Here is a 20,739-nt window from a genome sequence, read left to right on the forward strand (position 1 = left end):
GGATTTGAACTCAGGTCGTCCTGAATCCAGGGCCAGTGCTTTATCCACTGTGTTACCTAGCTGCCCCTTTCTTTCTTTTTTTAAAATTACTGTAGACAGAATCCCATTGTTTTTTCTTTTATTTATTTATATATATATTTTTTGTGAGACAATTGAGGTTAAGTGACTTGCCCAGGGTCACACAGCTAGTAAGTGTCAAGTGTCTGAGGCTGGATTTGAACTCAGGTCCTCCTGAATCCAGGGCAGGTGCTTTATCCACTGCGCCACCTAGCTGCCCCTCAGCTCTCTTTCAAAGATGTTGATTTTGGGGAAAAAAGAGTTAATTTTAGCTAAATTTTAAATGCTGGTAATTATATCATATATAAAAGTAATTCATGCAATATAAAATGTTAATAACAACATGCTTTCACCTCAAATTCAATGAAATTTATTAGTTTTTAGAATATTGTTTTAAGAAAAATATCATTATTGTTTTAAAACATATTTCTTTAAAAATCTACAGTGGAGAATTTAGGATTACATATGATGTGTAAGCTTACATGACTATAATCCTGGGATGACAGTGTCCACAAAAGAAATAAGAGACATTTGGAAGAGGAGGAGATTGTTGAGGAAAGATAATGTATCTTTATTTTATTGTATCTATGAGATTTGATTCCTTCCTATATTTATCAACTTTTCATTTCAAGAAAAATCTTTTTTTCTGGGGGGAGGATCTATTATTTTCAATTAATCGACCTTTAATAATTTTATAGTGTAATTGCCATAAAGAATTACTGAATATATGTGAAACTTCATTTTTACATGTATTTCTTTGTACCAGCAGATGGAGCCAAGTATCCACAAACAAGTTAATCAGCTTTTCTGACTCAGTGAATAAGTATATGTTACCTTATACTCTTGGACCATTCCATTTTGGGTATCTTCTGGGGGTGGCTGCCAAGTTACTAGAATTGCAGTTCCATTTCCATCATTCTTTGATATTGTTACACTCTGGGGTGGAGCACTTGGAGCTGTTTAAATAAAAAACCATATATATATATATTCATATGTGTGTGTGCCTATATGTGCATACACATATGCACACATTATTTCTTTGGGAATATTTAAAAATCAAATCCCCAATTACTGAAATGCATATAATCCGTAAGTATATAAGAATCATCTCATATGTCTTTAGGCTTTAAATCTTTTACCTTATGTGTGGACATTGCTCAATTTGTTTAGGGCTTGTCAACATTTAAAGAAGAGTATAATGTGACATAGTTTCCTCTGACCAAATCAAATTATTCCCCCCAAAAAGTCAGGACAAATTCAGACTTCTTCTCCCTGGATCCCCTTTCTATTCTCCCAGAAAAAGGTACAAATATTCCAGATTACATGACAGACCAGAAGCCTAATGCCTCATTGATCAACTCTCATACCATTAACTAGGCAAAAGGATAAATATAATTTTTAAATACAAAGAAAACATTTTATATTTTAAAAATATTTTTGTGATAGAAATCTTTTTTCCCTTTCCCTATATCAATAATATTCACATCTCTTCATTAGACTGTTCATGAAATTTTTATATTCAAAGACATATTTTTCCATTTTTCTTTTTTCTTATTTTTTTCAGGTATGTATTAGGCTTTGAATGAAAGGAGGCCTCTCATGGTTATAAAAACTTTAGTTTATTATTCTCTTCAAGAAGACATAAATGCTTCTAATATGAAGTGATTCCTATATATCACCCCAAAGTTTTCAAAACTTATATCCAAACTTAACGAAAATGATTTTGGAGTAAGAGAAAAAAAGACTGATATATAACAATTAATTTTTTTTTTTAGTGAGGCAACTGGGGTTAAGTGACTTGCCCAGGGTCACACAGCTAGTAAGTGTTAAGTGTCTGAGGCTGGATTTGAACTCAGGTACTCCTGACTCCAGGGCCGGTGCTCTATCCACTGCGCCACCTAGCTGCCCCCAACAATTAATTTTTAAAAAAATTAAAGTCTTTAATTTAGAAACTACTTATCATAATAAAGGGAAAAAAATGATTAAAACATTTCATCAGAAATTGTTTTAAAACAAGATAGATTAAATGAAGAGGGTTTAATTGTATTTTTTTTAAAGCCAATATATCCTAAAATGGATTGAGTGACATTTGGATATTCTATAATCAAATGTCCTTCCTATATGACATTATAGCATGTTTATATATTTATCTAGTATATTCATGTGTTTGCACACTTTAGTAACTTCATTCATCATTATGGCATTTTATTTTTCTCTGAGCCATTTTAAAGTTTCCTAATAGAAATTAAACAAAATTGTTCAACTTAAAAATACTTTTCTTTAATTTCAATTAAAATAACAATACCTTATTAATACATCAAAATAAACAAACAAGAAAATATACTTACCTTCTTCCAGGGTTTTTGCAAATTTGATTTCACTATCAGCTCCTTGAAATTCATTAAAGAAAGGCCGAGCCTTAATTTCATAGTTTACTCCCTTTTTGAGTTCTGGGATAACAATGCTATTTTTTGTTGGAGTTCTAACTTCAAAAACCAGCCACTCAGAGTCTCCACGGCTAGCACTGGAAGGCCTATAGAGAATTTTATATCCTTGAATATACTGAGATTGCTGGTCCACCTATAAAAATCGAAAAAATGTTAATTAGTATTATGTTCTTTTCCACTAAAACACAGGCTCAAAGCTTTCATGTTGCAAAAAGAATGTGAATATCAAAGTTGAACCAAATGGCTATATTACCTGTAAAGAAGATTAGTAAAAAAAAATTGAATTCTATTTGGATTTTGTTTAAAACTTGAAAAGGGAGGGGCAGCTAGGTGGCACAGTGAATAGAGCACTAGCCCTTGAGTCAGGAGGACCTGAGTTCAAATCCAGCCTCAGCACTTGACACTTACTAGCTGTGTGATTCTGGGCAAGCCACTTAACCCCCATTTGCCTCGCCAAAAATAAATAAATAAATAAATAAACAAACAAACAAACAAATAAATAAATGAATGAATGAATGAATGAATGAATGAATAAATAAATAAATAAATGAAGGGTAAGGAAGAAAAAAGGGAAAAAAGAAAGTTACACGATAATTTTACTATATATTTAAAAGGAATAGCAAGTTGTACAGAATACATATGCAATTTCATGTGCAATCATGTTTTTCCCCCTTGTTCTATTAGATTATGGAAATGTACATTTTATTTCTTAAATTCAGAATAAAATAAATAACATTTTAGAAAAAAAAGAGAAATGAATATTTAAAAAAAACAAAACAAATAAAAAGAGTCTTTGGGCTGGAGTCTATGGCACTAAGAAGATAAATGACTTGCACTGGATTGCACAACCAGTATATGTCAGGGGATTGGGGTGTGGGGGCCTGAACCCAGTCTGTCCTGGCTTGTTGGAACAGTGGGAAAATTATGCAGAATTACTATTTTAACCCTCAAGATTATTTCTTAATCAATGGCAAGGTCACTTTCTTTCTTTTTTTTTTTTTTAAAGTGAGGCAATTGGGGTTAAGTGACTTACCCAGGGTCACACAGCTAGTAAGTGTTAAGTGTCTGAGGCCGGATTTGAACTCAGGTACTCCTGACTCCAGGGCCGGTGCTCTATCCACTGCGCCACCTAGCTACCCCGGTCACTTTCTTTTTAAACTAAGGCTTGTGCAACAAAGACAGAGCTAAGGGGATGAGGGATATAAGTAAAAACTATTATTTTTTCTGCATTGGAAATAAAACCAAAAAATGTTGTCAAGATTTTATAAATATATTTGGAATAATGAATCTCAGAGGTGGCATCTTCAGGGTTAACTTTTTAGGAACTTTCATTCTGAAATGGTTAAAGTTTACTGTTGTAACATATCATGAAATAATCAACAAATTTTTATTCAATTTAAAATTAACATGTATCATCCTATATAGGAGCAGCTAGGTAGCACAGTGAATAAATAGAGCAATGAGTTTAGAATCAGGAAGACTCATCTTCATGAGTTCAAATTGGCCTCAAATGTTTACTAGCTGTGTGACTCTGGGCAAGTCACTTTACCCTGTTTACCTCAGTTCCTTATCTGTAAAATGAGCTGGATAAGGAAATGGCAATCCATTCTTCAAAGAAAAACCCAAAATTTGGTCATGAAGAGAGGGATACAATCAAAACAACATCAACAATCATCCTATGGGACTAAATAAACCTGTTATAGAATCAAGTTATTATTAGCAATAGATATTTTTTTAAAAGCTTTTACGAGTTTTCCCCCTTATTATCTCATAATGAATCAGTCTATTTTATACAACCTTCAAATGATGCTCAAAAAACTGAAAAGAAATAGTTACCGTCCAATGAACTTCAATTGAAGAAGAAGAAAGGATGGTAGGATTATGAAGGTGCAGAACAACATTTCCCAGTTCTCTCTGGACCTGCTTGTGATCCACACCTTGACTTGTAGGTGGGACATCTGTAAACAAGTCAAGAACATTGCCTTAAACCAATTAACTTGCAAAATCTAAAACCAATCAATTTGGTCCTAGCAGTTCCTAAATTTCCAGAATTACTGTGCCCACTTTTTATGTGGAGCCAACTTGTTATATATACCTAAGAAACAAATGAAAACAAATTTACCATTTGGATCTAGGATCTAGGGGACATGGGGATCTGCAGAGAAAGAGAATATTCTGGGGATATGCAAAGAAAAGGAGTGAGCAACAAAGATAATATTGCAAATAGAAGCTGTAACAATTCCTCCCACCATGTGACTCATTGCCCCTTCTGAGAAAGAAAAACTTTTTGCTCTAGCCTCTAAGTATTTATTAAAATTGGGGACAGCTAGGTGGCACAGTAGATTGAACACTGGCCCTGAGGTTGGAAGAACCTGAGTTCAAATCTAACCCTAGTAAAGATAAGATTAGTGGAGATACAGTAAATAATAAACAACATATTGAAAACTATCTTTACATATACCTAGAAAAGAATAAAATACTTTTATGATTTAAAAAATTGAAAAATAATAAATAAGATAGTGAAGATAAGCTTTGGGTCAAAATGGCAAAGCAGCAGGAAGAGTTACAACCAAGATCCCCCACATAACCATTCTATAAAGATATATAAAATGCACAAGAAAATAGTACTAACTAGAAAAGTCAAGAAAAAACCAAAACACAGTTACTTATTTTCTAGCCCTATTCTACATAGGGAGATGGAGAGATATGTGGATACTGAGGACTGGGTCTAGCCAGGATTATGCTACATATAACCTTCAAGCATGGGAATTGATGTATGCCTGTCCACTGCTGTGTGCCCTGGTCAGAAGAGTTTCCAGACCTCTACCAAGAGGTCTAACTTTGTGCAAGGAGCAGAAACAGGTGTCACCTAGCAGTTCTGTCACTTACTACCCAGTGCTATGTCAAAAATTCAATGTGGACTGAGGAGAAGACCTGTATCTAGGAAATATAGTCATAGTGCAGAGTGATTACAAGCCTTAGTCTGTGTACTAAATAAGGAACATATACAGAAGCAAGAAGCAGCTAAGTGGCTCTGACTCCAGGAGTAAAGCAGAGCAGTGTTACACAGTTCTAACTCCCCAGCCCACTCTGAAGCCTACAGAGGAACAGCCAAGGCAGGAAGCCCAGACTAAAGGAGGGTCTACAGTTTTGCCACTGAACCAGCAGTTTTCTATCTGGAAGAAGGGTGCTGAGTCCAGTCTACTTAGTGGCAAGCCAACAGGTGTGGTTCAGATCCAAACCCATAAAAATGCAGAGCTCAGACTTGATCAGTTTTTGCCCTGAATAAGAGCAGTTGAGGAGCATTAAAAGATTACAGTCCCTAAGATCCTGGATTAACACTATACTTGATATCCCACAAAAGTAACAGCAAGACTTGAGAAGATACAAGCCTGGCAATTGCAGAATTGTAAAGAGCTGGGCTCTAATATAAAGTCTGAAGTAAGGTAGTAGGATGTAAGAATGGGTAAACAAAGGAACAGAAACAGAATTCCACCATAAAGAGCTATGAGGGTGAAAGGGATGTGAAAGACACAATCCCAGGCAAAGAGAATGACTCCAAAATATTTATTTACAAGCAAAGTCTCAAGATAAAATAGTCTGGCTATTGGTTCAGTCAGAATTCTTGGAAGAGATGAAATGAGAATTTTCTAAATGTTAAAGTGATTTTATAAATGAATGAAAGCCTAAAAGCAAAATCTGAAAAGAATATAGAACTAGAAAGATAATTAACAACTTGGAAGAAGAGGTATAAAACCTTACCCAGGAAACAAATTCTGAAATTGGAATGGATCAAACAGAAACTAATGATTTCATGAGAGAACAGGAAATTTTAAAACAAATCAAAAGGCTGAAAAAAAATAGAAAAACTACATCTCATAGAAAAAAATAACTGCCATGGAAAACAGAATCTAGGACTCATAAATGAAATCCCATGGGGGGAAAAGAATATATAGGCATCAAAAAATAAAACTCTCCAGATCGCTTAAAAATCAAGGGCAATTTACAAACAAAATCTATCAGTCTTTACTTGAAGGAAACCTCCACATGAAAACTCCCAGAAACATAATAGCCAAAATCCAGTGTCCTGGGCCAAGAAAAAAAAATACTACAAGTAGCCAAAACAAAAGATTTCAAGTAGAGAAGAAACACAAGATCATATGTTAGCAGCCATTATTATAAAGGATATATAGCCTAAAATACACTATTCCAGAAGACAAAAGATAGAGGCTTACAACTAAGAGAAGAATATGAAGAAGAGGGAGAGGGAGAGGGAGAGGAAGAGTAAGAAAAAAGTATAATCCCATAGATGGAAAATTGGACCATTAGTGAAAATGAGGACTTCTAAGCTTCCTGATGAAAATAGCAGAACCGAATAGAAACTTTGAAATAAAAACATGGGAGTCTAAAGAATCATAAAAAGCTAAAAATGTGCAATCATAAGGGACTAAATAAAGATACATTTTTTATATTCTAATATGGAGAGATAATGCTTATGTTATATAATCCACATATATACATATACATGCACACACACGTACACACATATTATATATGTGGAGTTTAATAAGACAGTATAAAAGATTGTGAAGTCATTAAAAGCATGGATTGTTTTTTGTTTGTTTGTTTTTACCTTTGTTTTTGCAGTGCCTGACACAGTAAGTGCTTATTAAAAGTAAGTTTATATTGACTGAAAGGAAGTTTGGGGAAAATTACAAAACAAAAGGTACTGTATAGAATTGTTATTTGAGGTTTTGGCTAGAATTTAAAAAACCCAGGCATGCACACTGGCCTGAGCCTCAGGTCAGTGCCTCCGAAAACGGCACAGTGCTCCACCCACTGGTTGTAGCCGTCACCATGGAGCTGGTACCTCACATCATTACCACTTGCCAATGCCTACATGGGTCTAGCAAAATTATGATGACTGGAAGCCCATGGAGATGGTTCAACTCCATGATGCAGGCCCTGGAGAGAATATATATACAACAGGAGGAGAGACAGGTACATGTAAGACACTCTGATGGAGGCTGAGAGAACAGCCAAATACATTCAGGAAGTCCATAGTTTGCTTATGAGAGCAGCTATGTAGAGCGCAGTTGCTGGACATAGTCCAGTTTCTTCCTTTCTCACTCCAAAAAATGTTCTGGTATCATGTTAGCCCTAATGCACCTGGTTTAACTTAACTTGGCTTTTTCACTCAATCTGGTGGCATGGTCAGAATCCATCCATCTTAGGCCTAGCACAATTATTAGATATCTATGCACCATGAGATGGGGTATGGTAACCTTTCCATAACATTTTCAGGTGTCATCATGGATACATAACTAAATTTGGCCTTGATCCAGACGTTTAGTGGTAAAAAGTATTAGTAATGTCATAACTGTCTCAATTTTGTATTGTGTATGGATATGAGTATCCTCCAAAGGGGGGACTCCAATATGCTGTATATATAAAGTTTAAATTTGTTTTGTATATTTTGAAGAACTTTCATGATTTAATTTGAACATTTTTGGACAATGCTATGCTAAAGATTAATGAAAGCAGTTCCAGAGCCAACCAGAATCCAGACCAGAGTCTAGTTCCCCTGATAACATCTCAACCCTCCTTTGAAGACAAGATTTTAAGGACTTTAAATGGACATTTTTGTTTTTTGTTTTTCCTTCTATTACTATATACATCATCTGTAATATATATTTTTCCTTTCCTATACTGTTATTAGTATATTGTTTGTTAGCATTGTTTATGATATTGTTATTTTTAAAAATTTATTTATTGTTTATTATTTATTGTTTCATCAAGGAAACACCCCATGTATCTTGATGAAACAAAGGGGGAATGTATGGAATTAATTGTTATTTGAGGGTTTTATGACCTCATATTTTGTCTAGAATTAAAAAAACCCAGGCATGCGCACTGGCCTGGGGCTTAGGCCAGTGCTTCCAAAAATGGCACAGTGCTCCACCCACTGGTTGTAGCCCTTGCCATGGTGCTGGAACCTCATGTCATCATCATTTGCCGACGCCTACATGGGCCTGGAAAAATTATAATGATTGTAAGTCCAGTGAGGGCAGTCATGTGACTGTCAGTCAGAGCTGCCAGCCAATTGGCTTGGGGCTGTGTGTGGTCAGCCTGGGGTCTGCTGGGAAGAAGGGAGGTTTTTCGCCATTCTATGTTAAAGCTGGAAGGCGACAGGATGCTGCCAGTGGTGTTATTCAGGGTGTATTATTTCCCTTTCCCCATTTTATTTCCTTTCCCTTAATCCTACTGATCCTGTTTATGTTTTTTTCAAGTTCGTTCTTATTAAATAAATCCTACTCTGTTTTGAGGGAGGCTGTCGGTCTCCTTCCTTGCCCCAATATTGCGGTAAGCCGCCTAGCTAACACTCCCCAATTAAAAATTAGTCCCTACAGTTTATACATTGAAAACTATACAAACAAAGAGGAAGGGGTAGGAGAGCAGATGATATTGATGCCTCATTGTCATTTAAATTCGTCAACGAGGGGAAGAAAACACTTTTGGGAGCAGAATTATATTTCACTCAATGGGGAAATAGGAAGGGAAGTGGGGGAAGGGAGAAATAAGACGGAAAACAGATTAAAGGAGGAGTTAGCCTTAAGCAAAACAAATTCTAACAAAACAAATCTAAGGACAGTAGATCAAGAATTATGATTGAAAAGAGAAGAAAGGATGTGAAGCTGTGACTGTGTTCTGGGCAATGGAAAGAGAAGAGATGGAAAAGGAAACTAAAGTAGATTGCATGAAACATAGAGCACTGGTACTAGGCTCCTCCACTCTTACTATTCTCCTCTCTAGAATGAAAGTGGGAAACAAGGAGAAGGAAAAGTATAAAAAGATAGGATGGAGAGAAATGCACAATTATTGATCTCTGCTGTAAATGCTTATGAGATGAACTCACCCATAAAACAGAAGAGTATAGCAGACTGGATTAGAAAGCAGAATCCAACAATATGTGTTTATAAGAAACAGTTGAAAGATAAAAATTCACAGTTATAATAAGGGTCTGTAACAAAATCTAGAATGTTTCAGCTGAAGCAGAAAAGGCAATCACGATCTCAGACAAGGCAACAACAAAAATAGATTTAATTGAAAGAAAGAAAATATTAGTAAGGCAACTTTGACAATATATCACAACATTATACACTATGACCATACTGGATCTATGACACTAATATTAGGAAAACCATAAAACATCACTGACTATGTTAATAACAAGAGAAATAAAAATTGTGATTATATAAGTAGATGCAGAAAACTTTTGTCAAGATACATCTGTTCCTTTAAAAACATTAGACCATATAGGCTTAAATGGATTTTCTTTTAAATGAAAAGTAGCATCTATACAAAGCCAAGAACAAGTCATCTCTAATGGGGATAAACTAGAGCCTTTCCCCAATAAAATCAGGAATAAAGTAAGGATGTCTATTGACTATTTAATATGAAGAAAATTAAAATTTTTAAACTCTTAGGATTTAGTGTGCTTTCCTATTATGCTGTTCTTATAATTTTGTTCATGAAACAAACCTTATAAAATGCAATGCCCATTCTCAATATACAAGGTCATGATGACTTTCAGAAGCTCATTAAGATAACTTACTAATACAGTTCTAGTACAAATCTATACCTAGTAAAATTATTTTGGAAAGAGATTTACTGAAGAAAATTGATCACATTTCTAATTGCTTAACTCTAAAGAGTTAACATATTTTAGTTATTAAGAACATTTTAATTTTAAGTACAAAAACTTTGTATGTGAAATTCTTAAGAGTAATTGGAATTTCATATAATGTTAACAATTTACATTTGTATAGCACATAACATTTTATAAAGATTTTTATAGTACATTAGCTTATTTGAGTCTCATATTCTCCTTGTAAGATACATTGTGAATACTTCTTGCTGACAAGAAAACTGAGGCTCAGAGAGGATAAATTACTCCTAAAAACCAAAAATATTAATTGGTGGATGTGGGAATAAAATGCTCCTTTTGTCCTGTTTTGTTGTTATGATTATTCTCAAGGGTAAATAGACAAATAGTGGTTCAGTGATTAAAAAAAAAGTTTACAAGCTCAATTTTTAAATGACTATGAATACTTCTTTCTCCTACCTTTGTTTCAAATCAATTATTAGGTAAAAACACAACAATTTGTCATTTTAAATAAGAATTATCAAGTCTTCATAGATACTACAATACAAAATACTCTTAACAAACTTTAGAACCAAATAAGCAAGTTATATTACAAAGCATGATTATTGAACACAAGGATTTAAGAACTTTCCTTGATATTGTGGTAGTTCAAAAACAAAGGTTTCCTATATATATGATTCCCAGATAACACCAATAAATTTTTATTATAATTCTACATCATTTTCTTTATTATGGGCACTGGCTTGTCAATATTAGTAAAAGCTCGTCAATATTAGTAAAAGCCAACAAGTTTTAAATATGTTAAGTATATGCTATAGATTAAAAATTCTAATTCTTGTAGCATTTTCACAGTTGGGTTGTGGCAAAACTAATTTTTTACTGTATAGATAATCCTGGCTAGCAAAAATCATCCATGATATTATTATAATTAAAACTCATCTTATTCTTAACCCAGATTGTGTTTTATAGCTATAATATATTTAAGTTTTAAAAGTATAAACAAAATAAGAAACATTATCTATTTTGTTATTCATTCTGAATCATGATGAATATTAAAGGTCAACTGGTATTTCTGAGAACATCTTTAAGTATTCGGTACTGACTTGTAAAACACATTATTTGACAGTAAAATTATAAGCTACATGGATAAAATGGCATCATAAGGTTTAATAAATTCATTTTTACCTTGTGTTTTCACTGGATCTGATATTTGACTCGGATCACTAAGACCATATGCATTAGCAGCTCTCACAAGGAAAAGGTAAATTGCATTAGGTTTTAGTCCTTTAGTGGCAAATGTTTCTGTCTTTACATTTTCTGCTACAGTTTGCCAGCTGCTACCGGATGCATGGCTAAGTACAGATAAATACAAGTTAGAACATGTGTACTCAATTGTAAATTCAAAATATGAAAAATTATATATCATGTTTAATATACCTGAAGGCTTCTATGATATAAGATGTAGGTGTTGCACCTGAATTCAAATTTGGTTGCCATGATAATGTTACTGTATTTCTGCTGACATCTGTGACTTCAGGTTTTGATGGAGCACTTGGGATTAAATTTGGGTCAGTGGGTCTCGGAGGCTGAACTGGAACTCCAAATTCTAATAAAGAAGCAAAAAACAAAAGAAATATGCATAGTGAAATATACACACCTCTCTTTTCCAACATATTTGTTCCTGCACACTTGCGTCTGTTCATGTCTACTTTACTGTATATTAAACACATCTTAGTTTATAGGCTTTAAAAAAACACAAAGGAAGGATATTCAATTTACCTTGAACTTCAATGTATGCACTCCATGTTGCTTCACCACTAGGAGCTGATGCAACACAGGTGTACCGACCAGTGTCACCCAGCTGAGAAAGACAGAAAATAAATATTTGGAACAATCAAGAAATCATTCATCTGGAAAAGCAATTATAAGTCTGCATATGCATGAATATGTATATAACAATATCAGAATTCTCCATCCATAACCTTTCCCCTTTCATTTAACATATTTTATTGCATGTGAACTGAGAAATTTTACAAGACAAGAACTAGAAAAAGCCATCTAATATTGTATTTGATTACTCAGTAAGGCAAATGAAAGATTTTACTATTACCAATGTTAATACCTTTTTTTTTCAAAAACTGAAAAATCTCAGGAACTACTGGTCTCCAAACCTTTTTAGAGTTCAAATGGGTGAATCATATTACCAAAATCTTTATTTAAACTTTAATTTTTTTTACCAAATATAAGCACACAAAAATGTAAAAAGAACCAAACCCCTATAATACCTGAAATTGTTTCTCATTGTTTCAAGGTTATATGTGTGATAACTAAAGTAAATAAAACAAATAAACAAAAAGAAAAGATTTCTTCTTAAGTTTTTGCAGACTGGGGGATGGGCAAACAAATATGCACAACCAGTTACTTGAAGTAGTTTAGTAATTATGTGGAAGAACAAATTTATATCTGAATTAAGTCTCTAACTTATCTGTTATCTGAAGATGAATAATTATAGGTGCCAAAAATCTTACTCTAAATCAATATATAAGGATCAACTATAGTAATCTATGACTAAAATGATGATTGTATCTCTGGGCAATGTTTAATAAAGCATGATCACTACCATTTTACTTTTTAAAAAAAGAAGCCAACTTAATGTTCCATGGCAATTACAATAATTAAGCATTAATAGATATGATAAAAAATAATGAGATATTGAATTTTATATATTTTTAAAAAAACCCAAAGATACTGACCAATTATTCTAACAAAGGTACATACAGGTAGAAAATAAAGTAATTGTAAATGTTTATTGCTGTCAAGGTTATCTTTCACTTAACTATATATTCTTTGAGCCTGTCTAATCAAAGGAAAGGGGAATAAGGAAAGATATAGCAACACAACCCGTGAAAAACAGGTATGTTGGCTATGTTGTGTTGGGAAAATAAATCTTTAAATTGTTCCCATAAACTTGGAGGCTTTTCATCTTTCAATGCTTTAATTCTGGATATTCACTCAGCATGACATACTTTTACTTTTGTTTGGATATATGCATTCCATAATTATAGAATGCTGAACCAGACTACCAACCTCATATTCACAACTGAAGAATTCTTGAGGCATTCTGAACTGGTATTTATGTTTCTCAAACACACACACAAAACTTTCTGCAATTATTGTATCACACTACTATGTGAGGGGATTCTTTCTTACAGTCTCTAAAATGTTTTCCTCAATTTCTGTTCGAAATGTTTTCACAAGATATAAACAATTCTTAAATCTTTGCCATGGCTTGCATAAAAACACAAAGCAACTTAAGCAGAGATTGTGGAGTGTTTGAAAGGACCAAGCAATGAAGTGAAACTGTATTTAAACTACTATTTAACATTTCATGAATTCTAAAATTAGAGCCTAAAATTACAGTAGACAGAGGCAAAGACAAAGTGAAACACAACAGAAAGCTAGAGGAAGTAATTTCGAGGTACCTTGGCATATCGGATCTGCAGTGCTCCTGTTTCCAGTTGTTTGATGCGAGAATCCTGGGTGGAGACAAGGACTCCATCCTTTCTCCATAGAATTGTGGGCACTGGACTGCCTGTGGCCACACAGCTGAGCACTAACGTACCATCCACTGCTACAGTCTGATTCCCAGGGCCCTGTCGGATGACTGGGGGAGGCCGGTCTGCAATCACTGCCAGAGGAAAAAACAGGAAACAGATTTCTACAACTGGAAACAATTTTCTAATCATCTAAGCAACAGTAGTTGCTCTAGGCTTTGAAATAGACTAAAGATGATTAAATAGTCAATTAATGTAGGAGACATGGATTATTCAGACTGCATTTATATTATACACTGATTCAGAATATTAAAATGACAATGTACTACTTTAGAACAGGGGGAATAGCACAGAGTACTTGGCATTTTCAAGGTACCACTATGGTTAAGGAGTTTAAAAACTACTGCCAGCCAGCCACATGATGATTCATTGTGGAATTTCTAGACCTCTAATACTGGAATGCTAAAGAAACATTTTAGCCTACCTCAGTTGAAATTTAAGAAGCAAAGTTCATTCAACAAAAGGCACAGTGATGTATTAGGATAGCGTTTTGTTCAACAGATGCACAGAAAAGACAATGGTATCATACCAGCTGGTTTACATTTACATGGTTTCAACATATGGTTCTAATGGACCCACTTGGCAAGTTTTACATTCATTTAAGTTCTTTTGGATTCTCTTATTTTTCAAGACCTTTTAAAATCCAAGTGATTAAACTCCCTATTTCTTTTGGCTTTATATTAAGTTACTTTCTGTTAACAAGTAAATGGGCTAAGTGTTTCAAACTCTTATGGATTCAATAGTCAGTAGAACTCACCCTTTATCTCACATATTTGCAATGCCTTCCTCCCCCAAAAGCCACACGTCATTTAGGTACAGTAACATGTAAAAACTCTGACTTCTGTATGTCAGTTTCAAAGATGGCAAAAGAACCTAACTCAGTCTGTTGTAGCTGCTTTTAAAGGAAGACAAGGTTTCTAAGGAACAGATAGTTCGTACTGCTAAAAGCAACAGACTTTAGAGAGTGTGTTTTAACTCACACTAGAGAAAGGCCATCATAAGAAATTTTGGGGCATAAGGAATAGGGTAAGAGAAGAGAAGTAAAATATCTATACATGATAGCCACTAGAGAGGCAAGTATGCAATTGGATCTCAAGAAGAGCATGAAATCTTTGTAATTCAGTCAGAGAAAGGGAGTTGATCAATAGAAAGGAGATCAAAAATCTAGTGAGAGATTAACCTCCTAACTTGGTGCCCAGGTTGTATTAGGTTTTTGTCAGTCTTTCCATTTCAGTGTGGCCACATAATTTGTCTCACAGAAACATGGCAATTCAGATGAAAGTCATATGTTTAATGGGGAGGGTCTATGTCTTTAGGTCTCTAATTCTGATATTAGAAGGTAGGCACCAATTATGGAAGAAGTTAAATGTTTCAAGAATGAAAGTTTCCAGATGTGGACAGTTCTAGAGACAAGCAAGGGACATTTCTGGAGCAGAGATATTCCCAAAAATGGTAGGCCCAAAGAAGTAGAGGTTTGGGGCTTATCATGAACTTTTGCTGTGGACCATTTTGTGTTGGGAAATAATGAACTTTAAAGTATTTTGAAAGATATACACATGCAATATTAATATTGTTATTTCATGGAAATTCTGGAATCTAGAGAAGGGCTTGTAATAAGAGCAGAGGATTGGTAGAGCATTATTCATACTGCTAAACATACACACAACATTAAATAGGCAACACTATAAAGAAGTAAAGAAAAAGAAAATTTCAAGAAAAAGAAAATCTTTATCTAACTGATAAATCCTTAAACAGATACTAGGAAACTCTTAGTAACAGACATTAAAAACAACTGACTCCCAGAATCAATGGATTGGGACAACAACAAATTGTATCACCATTTTTGTCCCATTGAAAGCTTTACACTCAAAAGCTTCCCTCAAGTTTGAGTCATGCTTCAATTTGTTCCTCACTTATCATGCAATAATCATTAGGTCTGAGCATTCAATTGCAGAAAAATAGGAAAGCAAGAAAGCCAAGTCAGCAACTGTGCAGAGTCTAATAATATTCTGGCATTTTTTTCACTTTACCCTTCCAACTCTGCCATGCACTGATTGTTAGTGTGAAATTGACTAATAACGGATGGTGTATCACAAAGCTGAAGGATGCAAACTTGGCAGACTGGTATCATATTTTTCAAAACTGAACACTGTCTACCAGCTATTCTTTTTCCTTCATCTTTTCAGAATTTATCTGAGATTCGTTTTATAATAAAAGAGTCCTTCACAGAATACTTATGTATAACAAAAAAAATTTAACTCTTTCAGTGCAAATATATTGCAATTTCAATTATATGATTTAAATGGTGCATTTATAGTTGGCTCAAAACATTCATGAAAATATTACAGTTTGTTGTTGTATAACTGAATATAATTAGATCCTGTAGAGAAGTACTCTTACTCTTGGCAGTTTTGTCTTATCTTGAAAACACCAAATAGACCAAAAAAAAAGTCCTATAACTGATATTTTTATAATTTTGTGAGCTCACACTTCACTTTTTCAGTTATTTACCATATATGTAAAATGATAATATATTCTTTTGTAGATTGCTTAAAGTGATAATGATTAATGTCAGAATAATTTTAACATTTATTCTGTTTTCTAAAAACAAAACAATAAATAAGAGTTCTAAATCTTGAGTTGATTAAACTGGTGATCTCATACATTTATTTAGAGAAAGTAAATTCTTTGATATTATATTGGATTCAAGAATATTTCTAATTCATTATAGCCACACAGGAATCAATTGATGCCTAAGGAATTTATCTAATTCAAAAGTTGGTAATTTTATAAGTTAGGTAATTTATTTTATGACTTGGTAGATTGTTTTTAAGAATTTTTGTGGATGATAAAGAGCTTCAGTCAAGATGTCTGTACAAATGGAGTCAGACCTCCCAGGTCCCAAATACCTAATCTAGCAAAAGCTTAAAATGTGTACCACACTGAATACTGATAAAGAAATCCAATAAGAAGCTACAGCAAAGGACTTCTATCCAAGAACAACATTAAAAGTCTTCTAGAAACACCCAGAAGTAGGAAAAGGAGCTGCTAGTCAATTTAGAGACAGCACAGCCAAATACCAATAGCCTTGCATCATGATCAGGACCACACATATGGCCTGCAAGGTTCTGTGTCCAGAGGAAGCAAGAAAGAAGGGTCCCCTAATATAACCAAACGCAATGTAGTACTATTCAGACATGGACAGCCTAGGCATCTAGGTGTTGCAAAGTGCCTAGCAATAGAATTCTGAGATGCCACAAAAGCCCCTGAGGATACATCCATGGGAATTGAACATCTGTGAAGAAACTGAGGGACCAAAAGTTGAGACAAAGTTGGGCTGAGCATAACTACAATTACAGAGGAGATCAGAGCCTGAGCCTGGCACAAAGCTCCAGTTCAACAACTAAAGCAAGAGAGATGAGTAAATAAAGAAATCCCCAATAGTTATTATGCAGAATTACTGTAAATTCAGTGATGCCTGAAAATACAGCTTATAAGGAGAAAGTATCTATCCTATAACAACTAAAAATAGAGACTCAAGGGAGAAAAATGGATTTTCCCTAGGGGCTAGATAGATAACAAAAGAAAAACTTAAGATTTAAAAAAAATAAAGCTCTGCAGGAAAAACTTTGAGGAGAACTGCTTAGAAAAGAAAGCAGTAAATCTTACCCAAGTAATGAACTTTGAAAATGAGAATAGTTGGAACAGAAATTCATGATTCCATTAGATAGGAAAAATAAAAAGAGAACAAAATCAGAAGACTGAAAAAAAAGAAAATATAATATATCCCATAAAAATTAACTGGAGAGATCATGTTAGAGAATAATTCAAAGTATCCATAAAGGAGTTCAGGTAACAAGAAACCACACTTAGGATGACATAAGCATCCTGGCAGCTCCAATTATAAATGAAAGGGGAACTTGGGATGCAATATTCCCCAAAGTAAAAAAAAATATAGGACTTACAACCAAGAATAATTAACTCTATAAAGCTGAGTATTATTTTATGGGGTGCAAGGAATGGATATTTAATGGAATAGACGACTTTACTGTATTTAAGCTGTAGACCAGATATATACAGAAATTTTGAAATGTAAAAATAATAGTCAATGGGGCAGCTAGGTGGCGAAGTGGATAAAGCACTGGTCCTGGATTCAGGAATACCTGAGTTCAAATCTGACCTCAGACACTTGACACTTACTAGCTGTGTGACCCTGGGCAAGTCACTTAACCCCCACTGCTCCACAAAAAAAAAAAATAGTCAAGAGAAACCTAGAAACTGGAAAGGAAATTTAGTTTAGCATTTGAAATGGATTACATGATTATGTAATGCTATCATTTTAATAATAGGAGAAGCAAAATGTTAATGTCTTCAAAGGATATTAAAGAAGTTAAATAAGAAAACAGAGGTCCTGAGGATAGATGGATTCTGTTCTGAGGGTTTTTAGAGGGGAAAATAAGGGAGGGTAAAAGAAATATAGTATATAAAGGATTAGAAGGAATAGAACATTATTTTTCATACTTAAGAAGAATATACAAATCTAGAGGAAGCAGGCATGAGATGAACATCATCTTATCCAATTATTAACTGAACTAGACAAAAGAGAGTTAAACATATATGTACATACACACATACATTCTAATGAAGAAGCAAATTAATCTCAACAGGGAAACAAGTGGAGAGAGGAAGAAGAGAGTTAAGAAGGAGGAGAATAATAGGAGTGTTGGGGTAATTTTGAATAAAAAAGAAAAGAATTAGAATATTGAGGAATGACTGAACAAGTTTTGGTATAGGAATGTAATAAAAAATTATTGCATTATTAGGAATTACAGAATAAATTATTTCAGAGAATCTAGAGTAGTATGAACTAATACAAATTGAAGTGAGGAGCATCAAGAAGCAAATTTAAACAAGGGTGACATGGTAAAAATAAAAACTTTAAAAGACTTAAGAATTCTGATCACTGCAATGACCAAATACATGTCTCCAGAAGTACTTTGATGAAACATGTTGCTTCTCTTCTGAAAGGAGTGATGGACTGTTAAGACTTACCCTTTTGGGTATGGCCAGTGTGTGGTTTTGTTTTGGTTGATTAGGCTAATATCTCCAAAACAGAGAAAAATTACATTGTATGAATTCTAATATAGAATCAAGTGGGGCGGCTAGGTGGCACAGTAGATAAAGCACCGACCCTGGATTCAGAAGGACCTGAGTTCAAATCCAGTCTCAGACACTTGACACTTACTAGCTGTATGACCCTGGGCAAGTCACTTCACCCTCGTTGCCCCATTCCCACCAAAAAAGAATCATTTAGAAAAAAAAATCAAGTGAATAATTAAATGATTGGTTTCATTTCCCAACTCTAAAAAATGATTTATCTTGAGTTAAGAAAAAAGTAAAAGACAATTTAATTATAAACAGTAATGTTAACTGCAAAGGACTATGTTAGATTTTTAAACATTCTGTTAATATTTTGTTCATTCATGTACCAAAATCATGACAAAAAATGGCATTAGATTATGAGTAAAGATATGTCCTGGCATATTGCTGAGGTTTTGACCAAGAGTCTGAGATTTTAATATAAGAAACTCTTTACTTTACCATCAGTAACTTCCAAGTAGGCTTTTGTGATGATGCTTCCTGCAACATTCAAAGTCTGGCAGATATAGTATCCTACATCAGATCGCTGGACATTTGTGATAGTAAGATCACCAGTTTGAGAAACAGAAAACCGACTAGAAGATTGTGGAGGGTGGTATGAAAAAAGCAGGTTCTAGAAGATATAATTTAGGGAGAGAACAAGAGAGAGTAATATTAGGTAGCCTGCCAAGCTCCAATATTTTTACATTCATACATTTAAAAATAAGGCAAATATTTTACTACATATTCATATATCAATACATATAGGCACATATACACCTGTACCTTTCCAAAGTATATCAGTGCTAATGTCATTTTGATCACAAATAGAAAGCCTAAATTTGATTGTTTCATAGTACCTGTCTGCAAAACAAGATGTTATTATGGAATACTAGATTTACAAATGACACATAGACTACAAGTTCAGTTGGAAAGGGGAGGGAAAGGGAGGGTAGGAGGGTCCTGCAAGGAAGAAAGAGAGGAAATGTTAACACACTTTCAAAACAATTTGACCAATACAAGCACAATTTCTAACATAAAAATTTTTCAGCATACCGGCATAATTAAATTTTAACCAATAATTTAGTGGTTTATCATTAAGCCTAAATACTATATTTCTAACATACTAATACATGCCCACTTTATTACTTCATTGCAAATAACCCAGCACCCTATAACAACCTAATCTTTTAGAAAATCTCAATTATCTTGTTGCTTCCATTAAATACTGATAAAATCTGTTTTCTGTAATACACTGAAACGAATACTTATAGATTAAGTTTGAATAAAAATTAGCTTATATTAAAGTAACTATCAAATGGGTATCTATGGTTAGTTTGCAGCTCAAACTGCTCTCAAACTGAAATGCCATGTTTGATAGTCAACACAAAATCAGGATAGATTTACACATAAAATAGTATACTATCTCACTGTATTTTGTGAAACAATGAAGTATATTTCTCTCATGGAAAGACTTTGAAAACACATCAAAGAAATTTTCAAAATAATCAGATTTGAGATGATCATAAAAGGCTATATTATAAACTGTGATTATGAAAATAGAATTTGGGAAAAAGGGAATATGCAATATAGCTAAAGTTGCTTGGCATTTGAAGTCATGGTTTTTAGAATTTCAGATAAATTTTACTAAGTAAATGTTTACATATATACATATGTGTATATATACACACATACAATCCTCAAACACATACATATACACACAAATTTACATTCCAATAAATTTTACCCTATGGGGTCCAATGGAAAGTACTAGAAATAACTAAGTCATTTAAACATTTATTTAACCGACTGGAGA

At 33.7% G+C, this 20,739-nt stretch overlaps 1 protein-coding gene across 4 annotated transcripts in view; it reads right to left on the reverse strand.

The window, feature by feature from the left end:
* ROBO1 (roundabout guidance receptor 1) overlaps positions 1 to 20,739 on the reverse strand; it is a 976,778-nt gene that overhangs the window by 77,032 nt on the left and 879,007 nt on the right. For all 4 annotated transcript variants that reach the window (XM_043996229.1, XM_043996232.1, XM_043996230.1 and 1 more), the window contains 8 exons: positions 19,386 to 19,557; positions 13,653 to 13,858; positions 11,950 to 12,031; positions 11,608 to 11,776; positions 11,356 to 11,522; positions 4,341 to 4,462; positions 2,406 to 2,637; positions 892 to 1,013 (listed from right to left, as the gene is read on the reverse strand). In XM_043996229.1, the coding sequence (XP_043852164.1) occupies positions 892 to 1,013; positions 2,406 to 2,637; positions 4,341 to 4,462; positions 11,356 to 11,522; positions 11,608 to 11,776; positions 11,950 to 12,031; positions 13,653 to 13,858; positions 19,386 to 19,557 (1,272 nt within the window). The remainder of the gene's footprint in view (positions 1 to 891; positions 1,014 to 2,405; positions 2,638 to 4,340; positions 4,463 to 11,355; positions 11,523 to 11,607; positions 11,777 to 11,949; positions 12,032 to 13,652; positions 13,859 to 19,385; positions 19,558 to 20,739) is intronic.

This window comes from Dromiciops gliroides, chromosome 3 (genome assembly GCF_019393635.1).
Source record: "Dromiciops gliroides isolate mDroGli1 chromosome 3, mDroGli1.pri, whole genome shotgun sequence".
NCBI classification, from domain to species: domain Eukaryota; kingdom Metazoa; phylum Chordata; class Mammalia; order Microbiotheria; family Microbiotheriidae; genus Dromiciops; species Dromiciops gliroides.